The 17,469-nt window shown below is 37.0% G+C and overlaps 4 protein-coding genes and 1 non-coding gene across 5 annotated transcripts; 2 read left to right on the top strand and 3 right to left on the bottom strand.

Moving 5' to 3' along the window:
• Window positions 1–16: 16 nt before the first annotated feature.
• VF13D12L.3 (Malate dehydrogenase) lies at window positions 17–7,610 on the bottom strand. Its single transcript, NM_064099.8, has 9 exons — window positions 7,416–7,610; window positions 6,910–7,036; window positions 6,609–6,859; window positions 6,159–6,311; window positions 1,336–1,471; window positions 936–1,054; window positions 538–633; window positions 277–387; window positions 17–174 (listed from the first exon to the last, which is right to left on the bottom strand). The coding sequence occupies exons 1-9, from the start codon at window positions 7,572–7,574 to the stop codon at window positions 124–126; spliced, it is 1,203 nt and encodes a 400-aa protein (NP_496500.1). The 5' UTR covers window positions 7,575–7,610; the 3' UTR covers window positions 17–123.
• On the top strand, window positions 4,055–6,167 carry fcmt-1 (Cyclopropane-fatty-acyl-phospholipid synthase). The gene is made up of 7 exons (NM_001393203.1): window positions 4,055–4,169; window positions 4,254–4,373; window positions 4,420–4,943; window positions 4,995–5,268; window positions 5,314–5,443; window positions 5,520–5,710; window positions 5,813–6,167. Exons 2-7 carry the CDS (start codon window positions 4,255–4,257, stop codon window positions 5,961–5,963), a joined length of 1,389 nt encoding a protein of 462 aa, NP_001380126.2. The 5' UTR covers window positions 4,055–4,169; window position 4,254; the 3' UTR covers window positions 5,964–6,167.
• A 637-nt stretch (window positions 7,611–8,247) lies between the features above and the next one.
• xpf-1 (DNA repair endonuclease XPF) lies at window positions 8,248–17,448 on the bottom strand (the record flags this gene model as incomplete). Its single annotated transcript, NM_064097.5, has 12 exons — window positions 8,248–8,461; window positions 9,323–9,538; window positions 9,839–10,054; window positions 10,795–10,899; window positions 10,950–11,036; window positions 11,782–11,931; window positions 11,982–12,119; window positions 12,760–12,885; window positions 12,931–13,020; window positions 15,323–15,699; window positions 16,214–16,953; window positions 17,009–17,448. 12 exons carry the CDS (start codon window positions 17,446–17,448, stop codon window positions 8,339–8,341), a joined length of 2,808 nt encoding a protein of 935 aa, NP_496498.1. The 3' UTR covers window positions 8,248–8,338.
• Window positions 12,495–12,515, bottom strand: 21ur-14685. The gene has a single exon (NR_051742.1).
• On the top strand, window positions 13,319–15,302 carry inos-1 (Inositol-3-phosphate synthase). The gene is made up of 3 exons (NM_064098.6): window positions 13,319–13,673; window positions 13,896–14,810; window positions 14,858–15,302. Exons 1-3 carry the CDS (start codon window positions 13,357–13,359, stop codon window positions 15,201–15,203), a joined length of 1,578 nt encoding a protein of 525 aa, NP_496499.2. The 5' UTR covers window positions 13,319–13,356; the 3' UTR covers window positions 15,204–15,302.
• Window positions 17,449–17,469: the final 21 nt, after the last annotated feature.

Below are 17,469 nucleotides of genomic sequence, written 5' to 3'. Positions count from 1 at the left end.
TGAGTGGGTTGTGAGAGATAAATTTATAAATTGAAAAAAAATTCGGGAAAAAATATACATGACGAAAATAGATCCTATGCTTACAAAAAGTACATGAAAATTTTTTTTAAAAAAATTGTGGAATTATTGAACCAGGTCGACGGTTTTCACTCCAAGCTTGGCGGCTAGATCGTTCTGAAAATGGGAAAATTTTGGAAAATCGAAAATTTTTCTCTTTTTTTTGTTGTGTTATTTGTGATTTTAAGCCTATTATGGGCCAAATCTACAGTAACCCACCACGAAAGTGATCTGATTCTTGTGATATGGGATTCCCCCTAGTTGTTCCACAAGCGCCTCGTGACGTCTTTCCATATCCCCGGCGACTTCCACTTTGAACGAAGGTGATGACTGAAATTAACAAAAAATTGAACATTTACAATGTTAGCGCCAAATTGGTACACTCGCTAATTCGAATAAACGGCGACCTGTGATCTCTGGACACAGAAAAATTTTGATCTAATTGGTTTTTTTGAAGATTGTAAGAAATAAAGAATTTACCGTTGGCAGTGCTCTCATCGTCTGCATAAAGTCCTGAAGTCGGTCTGCAAAGCCTGGTGCGAAGGCTTCTGGGTCGATTGCCACGAAGCATTGTCCCTGGAAATAAATTTTATTTGAAGATTTCAAAAAAAGATAAATGACTGACTTATTCAGAAAATTTCAGGCTTTTCAAATCGACGCACGGATGTATTCGGATTTTTTCGTTGCGAGACTCATCCGTATAAATCCGTGCACCTTTAAACACGCGTATCACTGAATTGCGAGAACACAATATGAAACATTTGGAATATTTTACAGTAACCTTTGAACTTTAGAAAGAAGTTTTTTTATAGAAAATCTAATTACGACTATTAAACTGAAATTCCCGAATCTAAAAAAATTTCGAAAAAAAAACGAACCAAATCAGCTTCCGACTTTGTGCTCATCCATTTTCGAACGTGAGGACCCCAATGAGCTCCAGCCAATATTCCACAGAATATCTCGATCATCGAACTCAGACCATATCCCTTGTAGCCGCCTGGAAATTGAAACATTTATTTTAGAATTTTTTTTTCAATTTTTCTGAAAAAACTGAAAGTTTCGGCGGTCAGGAAAATCAGATTTCCAAAGTTTAGACAACTTACACATATAATAATGCGAAATAAATAACCAAAAAATTTTTGATTTTTCAGTAAAAGTGCTAGTGAATTTTATGATTTGCGAAAGTTGAGTTATCGCCACTTTTTCGCTGAAAACTTTTGGCAAATTTGAATTTTTTGTTTCTATACATTTCTAACAACATAAGTGTTCTGATCATACCGCTAACTTCGACTCCACCCAATGGAAGTAGTCCTCCTCCATACAGAACCTTCGTCGGATCAGTTGTTTCTTTGCCACCTTCTCCAACTCCCCATGACAATGGTACTGGATTCTCCTTTCTAGCGGCCAATTCGACCTGGAATACAGTAATTTTTAGATTTCATTTTTCTTCGTATTTTTCTACTTTTCCTATTTGGTTACTGTAGAAGAAAAATCCTAGTTGTGCCACTTTTTTTTTGGGTAAATATTTGTGGAACACAATAACATTGGTCGAATTTACTTGTAGACTACATCCTTTTGAAAAAAATGATTGTTTGTCAAAAATCTCCTAGTGAGGTGAATCACAAGAATTTCTGTGGTTTCTGCTTTTGTAGAAGGATTTTGAAAACTTGAAACAAATTGTTAGGAAACATGTACTATAAGAATTTGTATTTTCAAGTGTTTTGAAATTGCAATGGCTTTGTTGAAATAAATCACAAGAGGCAAAAACTAAAAAAAATTTCTTTAACGAACTCTGCAAGTTTCATTAAAATTATAATTTTGTGATATAATTATCACTCTATAGAAAATTCTTGAAATTATGTTATTATACATATTTTTGACGAATATGTTTTTTAAATATATTTTTTGAAGCTCCGTTTTTTAACCAACACTTCTGTTACATTGACCTCTCCCTGACCTAGACCCGTTGCTCAAACATCTCTCTTGTAGTCTACGAGTTAAACAAGTGACGGAATTGTAGTTCACAAATATTTATATGACATTTCCAGTGCTTTCTTATGGAGTTTATTTTGATGATTTCGATTTTGTAAGGTCTCTTGACTTTGAAGAAAACCTTCTCCACGTTAAAAGTCTGCCTATACTTGCCTACCACCTTTTTTGGCGGTCTGGATGTAGGTGCATCGGGTCCTTTCGGGACATTGCTCAAAGCTACAGTATTTATTAAAGGAATTACTGTAGTTTTCGCTTCGAGATATTTCGCGCATCAAGTATGTTGTGCAATACGCATTCTCAGAATTTCATGTTTCCGCAATATGAAAAAAGTGACTGTTCTAATTAATTGACACATTGTCCTTAGATTTTAGCAGAAGAAGACTTTTTTCTTTAAAAAATGTGAAAAAACTTTGCCACCTTCAAAACCCTAAAGTTCCACTATTACTGTAGTCTCCTAAAAAAATACACTACACCCCCTTCCCGCAATACATTGATCACTTATGCTACAACACCTCGAAGCCTTCCCGATTCGCTTTCGGATGCAAAGTACGGATCGTCCGCCCGATTTGGGTCATTCTGTTTGCCCCCCACTTCTATCCATTTGTTCACTTTTCATCTCTCCCTTCCCAATCATCACTTTCTCTTTATCATCATCATCGAGCTTTCATGTTCTTTCCTCTTGTGTAGCCTATACCTCTTTTGACTGAAACTGACTGTTGCATTTACTAGTAGTAATAATCAAATCAGTTTACAACGACGACGGTGGTGGTGGTCGGTGTTCGTGAAATCTCACAACAAGACTATTTTATTGAAGAAGACTTTCACTTATTCAGATCAATTCAGAACTGACTAAGAAGTCTGAAGTTTGGATTTTAAGTGTTGTTTTTTTTTTTAAATTTCGTTTTTTAAATTTTCGATCTATTTTTATGCCTTTTTCCTAAAATATTCGGCCCATTTTCAGTGCCTTGCCTGCCTACCTATCTACCTGCCAGTTGTTTTTCTGAAAGTTCTTAATTATTGAAGAAACCCCGCAAAATTCTGTTTTTTTTCCAGATTTTTTAAAATTTAGTTTTTCAAAAATCACGAAAATTCAATATATTTCGAATATTCGAATTAATTTTTTTTTTTCAAAATTTTGTAAATTCAAAATTTCCTCAAAAATTTATTTAACTGTTTTTTTTTGTGAAAATTGTTGAATTTGAGCCAAAAATTTTAAGTAGGAATTAAAAAATGCCTGTCTAATGTTGAAATTTAAGAAAAAACAGAAAAGAGGCGGTAGGCAGGCGCGTAGGCAGGCGCGTAGGCATGAGGTAGGCGTGCCTGCCGAACGTACAAATTACTATTCAAAATCGTTGAAAGTTCCAGTTTTCAGAAAGCCACAAAAACGCACTGGAATTTTCTTCAAATTAGAGAAAATTGGCGGTAGACATGCACGTAGGCAGTAGATAGGCATGCCTGCCTACGAAAACCCCTTGTTTTCTCGAAATTTTGAAATTTCAAAAACTTCCAGTATAATTCAAAAGCCAGAACTGTCTTTATAGGGAGGCGGAGGCAGGTACGTAGACATGTAGGTAGGCACGTATGCAGAGGTAGGCATGCATTCTTCTGAAAATCCCCACTTTTTTTTTTCGAAAATACAAAATGTTCAGAACTTCCAGTGCAATTCAAACACTTGAATTTGCTTCAAATTGGAGAAAACAGGCGGTAGGCAGGCGTGTAGGCATGCCTGCCTATCGTCAATTTCTCTGCATTTCGGAGTGAAAAACTTCTAAAAATCTGCTTTTTTTTTCAGAAAATTCAAAATATTCGGAACTTTCCGAAACCGGAATAAGTCTCAAATTAGGGAAAATAGGCGGTAGGTAGGCGGTAGGTAGACCCAGTGAAAAATCCTTTTCAAAGAGATTCCTCGTTAACGTGAAAAAATTTCGAAAAAATTCACGTTTTTCTCTAAATTTCTCTGCGAATCACTCCGTGACCCTTCCTCACAACTCTTGCCACGTTTCAGACGTTGCTTTTTCTTCTCTCTCCGTCTCTGTTAAATCAAACTTCAAACCACATCATTCCCTTGTTCGTCAGCGGCGGCAATCAGTCGATCCCCTTCTCTCGAGCGGAGTAAATCGGTAAGTACTTGACAAATTTGTTCCTCTCTTGTTTTTTATTATTTTCTCTTCCCATTGCACTTCTAGAATCCCGTCACTTTTCAGTATGATGACTTCGGAGACCAGTTCTCGTGACATGAAGACGGCAAGAGCAGGACCATCGGAGCCCAAAAGTTTCCTGTACAATTTCATCGTCAGTCATTTGTGCATTCCATCAATTCGCAGGTGAGTTATCGCTTTGAGACCCGAGATTCTAGATTCAAATTTCCAGATTCTTTGTGACATTCTTGGCGAAATCCAGCGAACGCCTGATCCTCCAGATCCCGGCCGTCGACTACACCTCGGAATTCGGAAATGCTGCCGAGCCAAACAACAATGCTCAATCGAAACCCGTGCTGCTCACCATCCACAACCCCATTCACTTCTGCTGGCTCATGCTTTTGGATCCGAAGATGGGACTCGGCGAGACGTACATGGCGGACGACTGGTCGTGCTCACCAAATCCCACCGAATTCCTTCGTTTGTTGATTCGCAGTAAGAAGCAGACTCAGGCGGCATACAAGGCTCAGTACGGAGATAAGCCGAGAACTAAGTCGTTCGGATCTCACCTCACTCAGTTTTCCATCGATGGGGTTCGGAAGATCGCGAAAGTTGTCAACTACGTCCAGCATTGGCTTCTCGAGAACACAATCTCCCAGAGTGCTCGGAACATCCAGGCTCATTACGATCTTGGAAATGACATGTTCAAGCTGTTCCTGGATAAGTCTATGACCTACTCTTCGGCTCTTTTTGATGGTTAGTGTAACAGATTTAAAAAAAATTAAATTTTCAATTTTCAATTTTCAGAAGTCAAACCAGTCACTGATGTGGACTTTGTGGAGCTCGAGAAGGCTCAATACAAGAAAATTGATCGTCTCATCGATCAACTCGAGTTGAAGGCCGACGATCACGTCCTGGAAATCGGGTGTGGTTGGGGAGCTGCTGCAATTCGTGCTGTTCAGAGATCCGGCTGCAAGTGGACTGGTATCACAATCTCTAAAGAACAACTCGAGTGGGGACAGAAGAAGGTGGTGGAGGCAGGGCTTGAGGGACGGATTGAGCTGAAGTTCCAGGATTATCGGTGAGAAGCTTTCTGTTTTAAATTTTTAAATTTGAAATATTGCAGATTGGTCAAGGAGAAGTACACCCGCGTCGTGTCAATCGAGATGATCGAAGCTGTCGGTGAGAAGTACCTTCCTCAATATTTCCAAATCATCAACGATGTTTTGACCGATGGTGGAATCGCCGCTCTTCAGGTAGAGATGCAAGAAAACACTTGAGAAAACGTGTTAGACTTTCTCAATTCATCACATCAAATTTTCCAATTTTCAGGCCATCACTTGTCCAGACGCCTATTACGATCAGTACCGTTCGTCTTCTGATTTCATTAAGAAGTACATCTTCCCTGGAGGTCATCTGCCATCGCTCGGTGCCATTTCGCAATCCCTCCCGAAGACCTTGAAACAGACCGATCTATTCAGTATGGGACATCATTATTCGATGACTTTGGAGCATTGGTTCTTGTAAGTAGTGTAGTTCAGATTGGGGTAGACACATATTCACCTGCCTGCCTAGGCGGATTTTGTGCCTACTTTCCTGAATCCTAAGCAAGTTTTGAATTCCAGCGCCTGGATGAAAGCCAAGGATGAGATCGAAAAGATGAACTTGCCATTCGGCTTCCATCGCAGATGGCAGTTCTACTTCTGTCTCTGTGCGGCTCTCTTTGCTCACGATCACATCGATGTGGTGCAGCTGACATTTAAAAAAAACGTCTAAACATCCCCCTATTCAGTACCCTCTTTTTTTCTGTGAACCTCCTGTTTATTCCGTATTTGGCCCGATCTCTAGTCGTTTTAGGCTTTTACTGTTTTTCTCGCAGACTATTTCAGAGTTCCGCTGTACTCGTTTCAACAATTTCCCCCACACTCCCCACCCGTCGCTTTTTCCCCAATTGAGAATTCCAATTAATACCTTTCCAATAGCAACTGTTGTTGAAGCCATATCAAGTACAAAAGAGTCATCACCAGTTCCAGGAGCTGCTAAACTGATTGGATTAGTTCCGAGTGCGGGGACGGCGCTTCTGGTCGGGAAGGAAATTGGCGAGGTGTTCGTCATGGACATTCCCTGAAAATTGAGTTTTTTATTGGAATATTTCTCAAGAATTCTGCGAGTTTTGCTTGAAACGATACATTTTTGCTAACTGTGCGCCTTTAAAGATTACTGTAGTTTCAAACCCCTCGTTTTAAAAGTAGATCTTATGTGCGATATTTTAGTTTTTAAATAGATAAGTATGTAGTTTTTTTATCGAAAAAATACAGAAAATTCCGCAAAATCAAGATGCTGAAGTTACAGTACTCTTTGAAGGCACACACTCTTTTGCGTGTCGAGACCTCTAATATTTTTGGAGTAAAAAACCCTCACCAACATTCCCTTCTTCATCGCTCGCAACGCGTACCATCCAGCAATACCGTAGTGATTGGATCCTTTCGCTACAACCCATCCGATTCCTGCATTCTTAGCCTTCTCAATTGCCAAATCCATACAGAAATTTCCGACGACTGGCCCGAGAAGGTTGTTTCCATCGACCCACGCGGTTCCGGCTTTTTCCTTCAGAATAATCGGCTCCCCGTCTCCTTTGCACACGTTTTGTTCGATATCTCGGACGTACATGTCTGGAATTATATATTATTAGAGAGAGAGAGAGTTTTTAAAAATCATGTACCTAATCTATTGAGCCCGTGAGAGTAATGTCCTCGAATGTCTCCTTCTAGAAGGACGAGAGCGAGCTGTGTGGCGTGGGATTCGGTTGCTCCGACTTTTGTCATACATTCCACCATGAAGCGTTTCATCTGAAAAATTGCGCTTTTGAATTTTTTAAATAGAAAAAAATTGTGATTTTTCACTCGAAATTGAGCTACAGTACCTTTTTGTAATTTTTAATTTTTTGCTATTTGCTGGTACGGTAGCTGAACAGTCTCGCTCGCGTCAGGACCTAAGGCCGTATTTTTTCTTGTTAAAATTGAACTTTTTGCGGGTAGATAATATTTTTTTAATTGCATGTTCTCATTTGGGCTAATTTTTATTTGTTTTAACTGGAAATTTTTCTTTTGACAAATTCAAATTCTTTCACCGAAAATATCGCTTCAAATTTTTAAGAACTGGGATGCCCTAGGGCTAATTTCTGACTGAAATATTCAAATTTACACTGGAAATACCCAAAAAATTCACCTCATCCTTCGCCACGACACTTTCCTCGGGAGCAGCCATATTATCGTCGGTAGTAGAGTAGAATCGCGCGTTCTTGCCAACTGAATTGACCGCTATCACTGCCTGATATCGACTGATATGTCCTCCAGTAAACACCAACGCACGTTGTAACAAATTCATTTTTATTTTCACTGTATTTTGCTGCTGCGGCTGCCTCTGTGAAAATTGATTCGATTGTTTCTGTTTCCTTTTCCAATTTTGATAATAATCACGTTGCCATCAACTAAACAGTGCAAAGTGGTCAGTTATCATTGACCACTTTGCCCAGTGGGATCAAAACGGCAATTCTAAAAAATGATCTATTGCACCATGTTGTTACAACATTTGTTATTTAAAAAAGTATAGAAAATCACTTGATTTATCTGAAATAAAATTTATTTCAGCTGGCATATTTGTGAAAATGTTCCGAAAATCGAGCACTTTCCCAATTATTTCAACTGAAATAAATGTCATTTTCAGATAAATTAGGTGATTTTTCATATTTTTGAAGAAAAAATGTTCCGAAAATATGGTGCAATATGATCACTTTGTAGAATTGACCCCTAGATCAAACCCTTACTAGAGAAAGCTATCATATTAATTTCGAAATTTTTGGGATGGTGCAGAAGAAAGTATAAACATTTGATGGTAATTTGAGAATCTAGAAGTTGGATAATATAAATTAATGTGAAATTAGAACTAAAATAACGTAAACCAAGTGTCTAGCTACTACAAACTATAACAAAAGTATGACATTTGGAGCATTTGGAGCCTCTGAAGTTCAATGAAACAAATTTTGAAAAATTGAAAAATTAAAAAATGGAAAAATCAATTGAAGAATGAAATTTATAAAACAGAATGCAGTATGAGTAAATATTATTTGATGTGTCTAGTGATGACCGGTGTTATTTTCTTCCGAAATTGAATGTTGACAGATCTTTGATGAAATCGGCAGAGGTGGATGGAATGAAATCGGAGAGATGAGATGCGGTGATGTTCAATGAGAAGAGATCAGCGAGGGTTTTGATCTGGAAAAAATTGGAATTTTTCGATTTTGTGCAGATGAATGTTTTGACTAAATATTTAGTTTTTGGTTTTTAAAAACCTTTTTTTCTATAAAAAAATTTCAATTTTCAGAAATGTTTTTTTTTCAACTTTTCAGATAGATTTTTCGGCATAGCAATAACGAAAAATTATTATTTTTAGATTTTTGAAATAAAAATAGTTACTCAGTTTTTTTTGAAAATTTTCTGAAAAAAAAAATCATATTTTGAATTTTTTTTTGGTATTTCTAAAAAAATAATGTTTTTTTTTGAAAATTATTTTCTATTCTATACAGTTGCTTTTTTTAGTTAAAAAATATTTTTAAAACGTTTCAGATAATTTTTCCAAAAAGAAAATATCGAAAAATGAGAATTTTTATATTTTTTGGCATAATAATAGTTACTCCGCTTTAAAAAAAAAAAGGTATTAAAAAAAAGTTTTTTCTTGAAAATTAATTCCTATTCTAGAGACGTTTTCTTGAAAAAACGAGAATTTAACAGTGTTTTTGACTTTCAAAAAAATTATATTTTTAAAAACATAATTTTGGTTTTTTTTTGAAATTTTGAAAATAGATTTTTTAACATTTCAAAAAGTTTTTTTCCATAAATTTTTTTGAAAATCGAAAAAAAAACTTCAATGATTTTATTTTCAAAAAATCAACGTTTTCAGATTTTTTCCGGATACAATTTAAATTAAATTTAAAAACAATTTCTGCCTTTTTCAGATTTTTTCCAGAATTTATTGAAAAAAAAACTAAAAATTTTCGATGCCTAACTGAAAATTCGAATAATTTTTTTTCTAATTTAAAATTTTTCCTTTTTTCGTTTTTTTCTGTTAACTCTTACCGAAGAGTTAGCTAGCAAATTATGAGCTTCTGAGGCTTTAATTCCAAAAATTTGAGTCAAAGTCCGGATGACAGTGGGATTCGGTTTCCATTTCTTTCCCTTTTTCGCCTTTGTGGAGGTGGATGCTTCAGAATCTGTGAGCTCTTGGCTTGAGCATTCAACTTGATCAGCTTTCAGGGATATGGCTCGATCGACGTCTGGTTCTGGAGCGCTTAGCTGAAAATTGTGGGAATTAGTTTTTTTATGTTTTAATTTGACGATTTTCTACTAATTAGGAATGCCAAAAAACGATTTTTTGAATTTTTGAGAAGTTTCAGGATGGCCAGACTGACTACAGTAACCCATGGCTAGTATCCAAGATTTCGGTTTTTGGCAAATTTAAAAATTTCCCGTCATTTTTTAAATGTTATTCCACAAAATTTCAAAATTAAAATTTTTTGATGAATTTTTTTTCGATTTTTCCAATTTTAACAAGAAATTACTACAGTAATCCATTATATACTCATCAATTTTCACCTTAAGCTCAGAGAAAAACTCTGCAGAATTTGTCGGAGAAATCGTCCAAACACATCTCATTTTGGGATTTGCCCAAATTAAAGAGCAAAAAATTGATCGAATCTCTCTACAGTGCCTGCTGAGCTCTCCCTGGAATGGTCCGCCGTTCACGATTTTTGTCTCGAATTTCCGATTCGATTCGATCAAAAGGACTGTGCAATCGTAGTGTTCGAGCATCTGCAAAATTCATTTTTTAAATGTTTTTTTTTTTGAAAAATCTGTTATTTTTTCCATATTTTAGAAGAAAATTGTATGTTTCTCATGGTTTTTTTTTTGATAATTTTTATTCGATTTTTTGGAAAAAAATAGATTTTCGCTTAAAACATCGTCTATTTTCCATGTTTTTTAGGAGAAAATTGTACGTTTTCTCATGTTTTTATAATAAAACTGGAAAATTGAAAAAAATTTGATTTTAAAACAATTTTTGAAAATTTCCGTTTTTCAATTTTTGAACCGAAACAATTTTGAACTTTTTAGTATTTTATGGTAAAAAATTGAAAATTTTAGATTTTTCGACTTTTTTTTCGCATTTTTGATATCTCTGAAAAAATTAAATTTTTATTAATCTTCTAAATTTTTTTTTACGATTTTTTGATTTTTCGAGTTCTCAGGGATGGTCAAAAAATCAACAATAAATAAAATTTTCGCCCAAAATTTCTGATCGTTTTTCATAATTTTAGAAAAATGTTTTAAAAAAATTAATAGTAAATAAATTTCAAATTGTTTCGGTTTTCCAAAAATAATTGAAAATTAAAAAAGAGATTATCAAAAAAAAATCGAAAAATCGAAAATTTTTGTTCTTACTACTAGATTTTTTTTTTGATAATCTCTGGAATTTTTTGAAAAAACCGAAACATTTTGAAATTTTTCAAAATCGCTTTTTTCGATTTTTTTTTCCGATTTTCCAATTTCCGAACCTGTTCAATTTGTTTGAAAACTCTTCCAGACTGCAAAGACTGTGTCAAATCGTCCAACGCTTTCCTTTCAATTGCAATGTTCGGCGAGAGAATGTAATCACCAATCTGAAAATTTTTTGGGAATTGTTATAAAAAAATAATTAAAAAATGTCTACCTCTATTGTAGTGGCAACTACATTGTATCCTTTTGTGTAGAGAACTGTTGGCAACTCGCTGTTGAATTCTCGCATGTCTACGATGATCTGAAACAATTTTATGTTAGTTTTTTGAACTTTCTTCTGGAAGTTATGATTGAATTTGGAGATTTCTTAGATTGAAATCAGAATTTTGGCACTAAAATGGTACTGTAGAATTACTTGGGATAGTTCCTGAAAGCTATCTAGATACAAAAAATCAACAAAAAAACTTAAATTTTTCCAAAACTACAGTAACCCAACAATGCCCACTACAATATCCTAATGTGGTTTTTTTTTTCAGAAAACCGTTATTATTTACAAAAAATCATTTTTTCTCGATTTTTTTTATTCAAATTTCCTATTAAAAAATTTTTTTTTTTCGATATCCCCAAAAAGCACAGAGAAAATCGGAAACTTTCGTTTTTTTTTAAGTTTTCAGAAAAATAGTGAAAAACCTTAATTTTAATAGCAATTTCTGAAAAAAAAAACATTTTATTTTGAATCAACCTCGGAATTTTCGTGTTTTTAGAGGATTTTTTTAACGAAAAAACAAAAAATTTTGTTTTTTTTTTCGATTTTCTCAAAAAAAAAAAAAAAAAAGTTTTTATTTCGGTCGATTTTTTAAAAGAAAAAAATCAGCCAACCATTTACAATGTAAAGAATTCAAAAATAAAAAAAAATCGATTTTTTTCAGAAAAACACCAAAAAAATTTATTTTTTCAGGCACAATGCAGGCGTAGGTAGCCTTGAAGACAGACAGGCAACAGTTTTTTTTCGTTTTCCAATTCATTTTTTAAATTTAAAATCTAACTTTAGGCCGTTCCAACTCTTCCTCTGGATCCATCTGGTCTCTGGGATCTACTGCTCCATCTCGTCGAGCACCACCACCATCTCTAGTTGAAATTTTGAGTCGCGGAGCATCTTCTCGATCTACGTTGAACTCGCGGGAAATCAGAAGAGTCTGAAAATTGGAAAATTGAATATTTTTAAGTGCTCCTGGAATTTTCCTACTCCTTGCTCTCTGATGAGCAACTCAAATGACATTGTTTCCCGATTAATCGACTCCAAATATCGACTTTCTTCGGTTGATTCGGTGTATTGAAGCCAGTATACATGAAGGGATCTGTTGGGATTTGTGGAACGGTAGATCTGGAATTTTTATAATTTTTCAAATTAAAAATACCGAGCTGTATTCTAAGATGAAATTCTTGCAGAAAATCGGATTTTTTCCAATTTTCCATTTGAGAAAAATAAAAAAAAAAAACTTATTTGAATTCTCCAAAAAATACGAAATTTAGCGATTTTTGACAGTAACCGGTCTCGACGCGACAGAATAAATTGGAATGAAAAATTGTGTGCGCCTTTAAGAAGTACAGTAATCGCTTTGTTGCTTTTTTTCGTTTAAAAAAAATCAGAAAAAATTATAAATGAAATAAGGAAAAACGGAAAAAAACCCGGTTTTTTTTCAGTTTTTTCCTCTAAAAATCACTAATTTGTCCTAAAAATAATCAAAAAATCACAAAAGTTTACACAAAATGAGGAACAACGAGAAAAAATCGATAAAAAATTCACAACAACAAAATTTTGAAACTACAGTACTCTTTAAAGGCGCACACCACTTTTAGTTAATTTTTTTTTCGATCGTGTCGAGACCTTTTTCTTTGAAAATCGGCAGAATTGTTAATCTATTTAATTCTCTAAGAATTCGATAGAATTTTTAAAATTAATTTTCAACAACGAAAAAAAATTTTAACGCAAAAAATGAAGACAAAAATAATCAAATTTTGACCTCTATCTGCCTCAACGTTTGCAGCGACATTGTGTAGAGCACAATGGCGCGAGGTTTCTTCGTTTCCAGAAGTTTCAACAAAGTATATCGTTCGCGTTCTCTCGTCGTGCTCACCACCAGTTCGGCCTAAAATATTTCTTTTTTTTTTCTCAATTTTTTTGTGGTATAAACTTCAAGATCTCCAATATTTTTCGTGATTTCCTCAATCTCTTCCATCTCCTCTTTAACCTCCCATTCTGTGGTTTCTTGTGATGTAGAAGCCTGGAAAAAATTGTTTATATTTCTGTATTCTCTACCGTATGTGCTCTGCGTGCTCTCTAAGTGAAGGTGGAGCCAGGAATTTTGGACTTTTGGGCGGAGCAAGCCGATGGCTCTTGCTCTCTGAGCAGCAGCAGCAGCATTAGTGCATTCATTTGCGCCGGCGCCGTCGTGCACTTTTTTCTGTTTCTCTCAGTCTCTTGGTCTCTCTGTGACTCTCTCCTCACGTCTTCTTTCTTTTATTTTTGCTGCGTCTTCCTCTTTTCCTCTTAAGAGCTCTTAATTTCTTTCATTTTTGCAGGTAATAAAAGGACTCTGCTCCCCACACGCGATTGCACAATGAGCTCGGCCCAAGTTAATGGAATCTCGAAGAGATTGATCGTCGAATCGCCGAATGTGAAGCTGGAGGACGGAGTGCTCGAAAGTCGGTTCACCTATCGCAAGAACCACTTTGAGCATCGTGCCGATGGGCTCCACGTGACGCCGAAGGAGCACGACTACTCGTTCAAGACGGTACTCAAGCCACGCAAGACTGGGCTCTTGTTGGTGGGACTCGGCGGCAACAACGGCTCGACCGCAGTCGGATCCATCTTCGCCAACCAGTACGCGATGACGTGGCGGACCAAGGAGGGACACAGTCAGGCAAATTATTTTGGGTTAGTGGTTTATCGATTTTTATAGTCTTAGGCTTAAACAGTAATATTAGTGAGAATGTGGGAGAAAACTACGAAAAAATGCCCAAAGTACGAGAAAAATTGGCTTGAAGCCTATTTTCAGCCTGTATGTAGGCTTTTTCTGGAGGCTTCAGTTCGATTTTTTTTGTAGTTTCCTCTCATATTCTCTCGTGAAATTCGAAACTTTAAATTCAAAATTTTCAGGTCCGTGACCCAAACTGCGACTGTTCACTTGGGCTACGACTCTGCCACCCAGAATCAGATCTTCGTGCCATTCAAGGACATCGTGCCGATTCTCTCGCCGAACGACTTGATCATCAGCGGTTGGGACATCAGCGACTCGAACCTGTACGAGGCTATGGGGCGTGCTAAGGTTTTCGAACCTGAGCTTCAGGAGAAGCTCCGCCCATTCATGGAGCCCATCGTACCGCTGCCGTCGATCTACTATCCGGACTTTATCGCTTCGAATCAGGGAGATCGTGCGAATAATGTGATCCCAGGAGACAACAAGTTGGAGCATTTGGAGCACATTCGAGCTGATATTCGCAAGTTCAAGCAGGAGCACGAGCTGGAATGTGTGATCGTGTTGTGGACGGCCAACACGGAGCGATACACGGATGTTCGCCAGGGGCTCAACGCCACCGCCGACGAGATTATGGAGTCGATTCGTGTGAATGAGGACGAGGTGTCGCCGTCGAACATCTTTGCGGTGGCATCGATTCTTGAAGGTGCTCACTACATCAATGGATCGCCGCAGAATACGCTCGTGCCAGGGCTCATCGAGCTCGCCGAGCGTCACAAAGTCTTCGTGGGAGGTGATGATTTCAAGTCGGGACAGACGAAGTTCAAATCGGCGTTCGTGGACTTCCTGGTGAGCAGTGGTATGAAGCCCGAATCGATCGTCTCGTACAACCATCTCGGAAACAATGACGGAAAGAACTTGAGCGAGGCGAGACAATTCCGCTCGAAGGAGATCTCGAAATCATCGGTCGTCGATGATATGGTCAAATCGAATCAGATCCTCTTCCCAGATGCCAAGAATCCGGATCACTGCGTTGTGATCAAGTATGTACCATATGTTGCTGATTCGAAGAGAGCCATGGACGAATATATCTGCAGGTTGGTTTTTCATATAAATTTTCCTTGAAAAAATTCAATTTTTCCAGTATCTTCATGGGCGGAAAGCAGACTTTCGTGGTTCACAACACGTGCGAGGACTCTTTGCTCGCCTCGCCTCTCATCTACGACCTGGCGATTCTCACGGAGCTCGCGAGCCGTGTCTCCTACAAAGTCGACGACGAGTACAAGCCATTCCATTCGGTGCTCTCGATCCTTTCGCTGCTCCTGAAGGCTCCAGTTGTGCCACCGGGCACGCCGATCAGCAATGCCTTCATGCGACAATTCTCGACGCTCACGAAGCTGGTGACCGCGTTGGCAGGATTCCCATCGGACACTGATATGCAAATCGAATTCTTCACCCAACTTCCGGCGGCAAAATCGAAATCTCAGTGATGATGATGATAGACGCGAATTTATTTTCAATTTTCAAAACTAACCCTTTTTTCTCTTTTCTTCTCTGTTTTGTCTTGTTGAATGAATCAGTTTTATGTTATTTGCCTATTTTTTCTTACCTCATTTCCAGATTTTCGACGCTTATACTGTAGAATTCCGAACTGTATCAAATTGGTCTGAACACGATGATCACTGGAGAATCCGCTGAGCTCTTCCGCATGTTTTCGCCGCTTTTGAGCAGCTCGAGCCGTAGTTTTTTGAGTTTTTTGAACATTTGCAATCACTTCACTTTTCGATTCGCCATCTACTGAGCTTCTCATAAGTTGAGAAATCGTATCAGGATCCCATAAAGGCTCATCTTCAGGCATTTCCTGTGTGCTTTTGTATCCCAATTGTCTCCACGTCATCCACTTCATTTTATTGATTCCATAACGAACTACGTCGGTGACCTGGCGGGAGAGATCCTCGGAGCTGGTAATGACAAGAACCGATGGTGCTGAAAATTTCAGGTTGAAGAGAGGTGTTTTCTGCTTGAAAATGGCGAGAAAAACCGGAAAAAAATCGAGTGAAAATGAAAAAATCCACTTAAAAACGAGCTTTCTCTTTTTTCGAAATTTTTTCGATGTTTTTGAGGGAAATTTTTCGATTTTTGGATTAAAAAAAAAACAAAAATTTTGAATTTTTCGAATTTTTAAAAATTAAAAAACAAAAATTTTTGATTTTTCAATTTTTTTTAAATTCGAAAAATTAAAAATTATCGTTTTTCGAACTTTTAAAAATAAAAAAACAATCGATTTTTCAAATTTATAAAAATCAAAAAACGAGAATTTTTGATTTTTCAATTTTTTTTAATTCGAAAAATTAAAAATTCCCGATTTTTCAAATTTTTAAAAATTGAGTGAAAATGAAAAAATCTTCTTTTAAAAACGTGCTTTTTAATAGTAAGTCAAATTTTTCATTCTCTTTCTATTTTTCCATATTTTTACATTTTTTGCAGCGAAATCACTTACAATCGTTTCCCCTATCCTTTTTCTCCACTGGAAGCATCTTAATTTCTCTAAGAATCTCCGAGAGTACTGTCCATTTCGCAGGAGTCGCGAATTTCTTGTAGTCAGCTTTGCCATTTGTCACACCAGCAATCGTTAGCAAATCCTCCATAATTCGATTGAAAGACGGTGACAGCAGCCATCCGCTGTGCTCCTCGAGCACTGTTCTGTCATTTTTCAAAACTTGAAGCCTTGACAGCACAGTAGCTACGTCCATATTTTCAGAAAGTTGAAGAATTTCGCGAAGTGACGCTACATCATTGAGAAGACGCTGCTGTTTTTCAGAAATATGACCACGTCGATCATGAAGCCGTTTTTCCAGTCGAGTCGCTGCCCATGGAACATGAATCATTTCTTCATTCTGTTCATCGGTTTGTTTTCCAGAAGTAGAACAAGTTCTCAAATCTCGGACGCAAACTTTAATAAACTCGATAATAGTTCTATGGACTCGACGGAGAGGTGTTGGGACGTCTACCGAGAAAATTGCAGTCTTCAATTGATATCGATTAAGCTCTGATTCGATGATGCTCGAGAATCGTGGCATAAGCTCCACGTGGCGAATGTATAGACGATCGACGAGCCTTTGAAGCTGGCCAAGAGAAGAGAGGGAATTTGGAAAATCCGTGAAAGCTTTCACCGTTCCATCTGGCTTCTTTTCGCGGTACAAACGCAAAATGAACGAGTCTTGGAAGGCGTTGAGGGTTCTGAAAAACACAATTTCAATTTTTTATTCATATTTAATACACTTTGAAAGCTTACTGATGTGCTCTATAAACAAAAATCGCCGCGATTCGATCAGTAGGAATTCGATTTTGCAGCAGATCCACCAAAAGTACACGACTCGAACAAAACTGTACACCACCTTCCAGATAAATTGATTGTCGGTCTTTGATTGAAACTTCTGAGTTAATAACCTTCGGATCACACTCCACATTGTGCTCTTTGAGCTTTGAGACAAAATAGCTCTCGTCATGCTCATTTGTATTGAGAACTAGGGCCAGGAGACGTCGATCGGAGAAGAGAATAAGATGTTCGAGAAAAAGACGTTCGAGACCCAGGCCATTGGCCACTACGAAAAGCACACTAGCTGGAAGTGTCTTTGCGAGAGTTGCTCGTTCATATTCCAAAAGCTCTAAACCATCTTTATTGCCAAAACTATCGTTCAGTGACGTTTCTGAATCGTCGGTTTCTGTTTCCATCTGAAAAGTTTGCCATAAGTT

The sequence above is a fragment of the Caenorhabditis elegans genome, chromosome II (assembly GCF_000002985.6).
Source record: "Caenorhabditis elegans chromosome II".
NCBI classification, from domain to species: Eukaryota; Metazoa; Nematoda; class Chromadorea; order Rhabditida; family Rhabditidae; genus Caenorhabditis; species Caenorhabditis elegans.
Note: the sequence above shows the minus strand (reverse complement) of the source record. Positions and strands in the feature narration are given on the sequence as shown.

Excerpts from the sequence above, each read along its gene's own strand:
- fcmt-1 (NM_001393203.1), top strand. The coding sequence starts at position 4,255 with ATGATGACTTCGGAGACCAGTTCTCGTGACATGAAGACGGCAAGAGCA. Across the intron at positions 4,944-4,994 it reads CTCTTCGGCTCTTTTTGATG|AAGTCAAACCAGTCACTGAT; the intron begins GTTAGTGTAACA and ends TTCAATTTTCAG. Across the intron at positions 5,269-5,313 it reads CTGAAGTTCCAGGATTATCG|ATTGGTCAAGGAGAAGTACA; the intron begins GTGAGAAGCTTT and ends GAAATATTGCAG.
- VF13D12L.3 (NM_064099.8), bottom strand. The coding sequence starts at position 7,574 with ATGAATTTGTTACAACGTGCGTTGGTGTTTACTGGAGGACATATCAGT. Across the intron at positions 7,037-7,415 it reads GTGTCGTGGCGAAGGATGAG|ATGAAACGCTTCATGGTGGA; the intron begins GTGAATTTTTTG and ends GCAATTTTTCAG. Across the intron at positions 634-935 it reads CAAAGTCGGAAGCTGATTTG|GGACAATGCTTCGTGGCAAT; the intron begins GTTCGTTTTTTT and ends ATTTATTTCCAG.
- inos-1 (NM_064098.6), top strand. The coding sequence starts at position 13,357 with ATGAGCTCGGCCCAAGTTAATGGAATCTCGAAGAGATTGATCGTCGAA. Across the intron at positions 13,674-13,895 it reads AGTCAGGCAAATTATTTTGG|GTCCGTGACCCAAACTGCGA; the intron begins GTTAGTGGTTTA and ends CAAAATTTTCAG. Across the intron at positions 14,811-14,857 it reads ATGGACGAATATATCTGCAG|TATCTTCATGGGCGGAAAGC; the intron begins GTTGGTTTTTCA and ends CAATTTTTCCAG.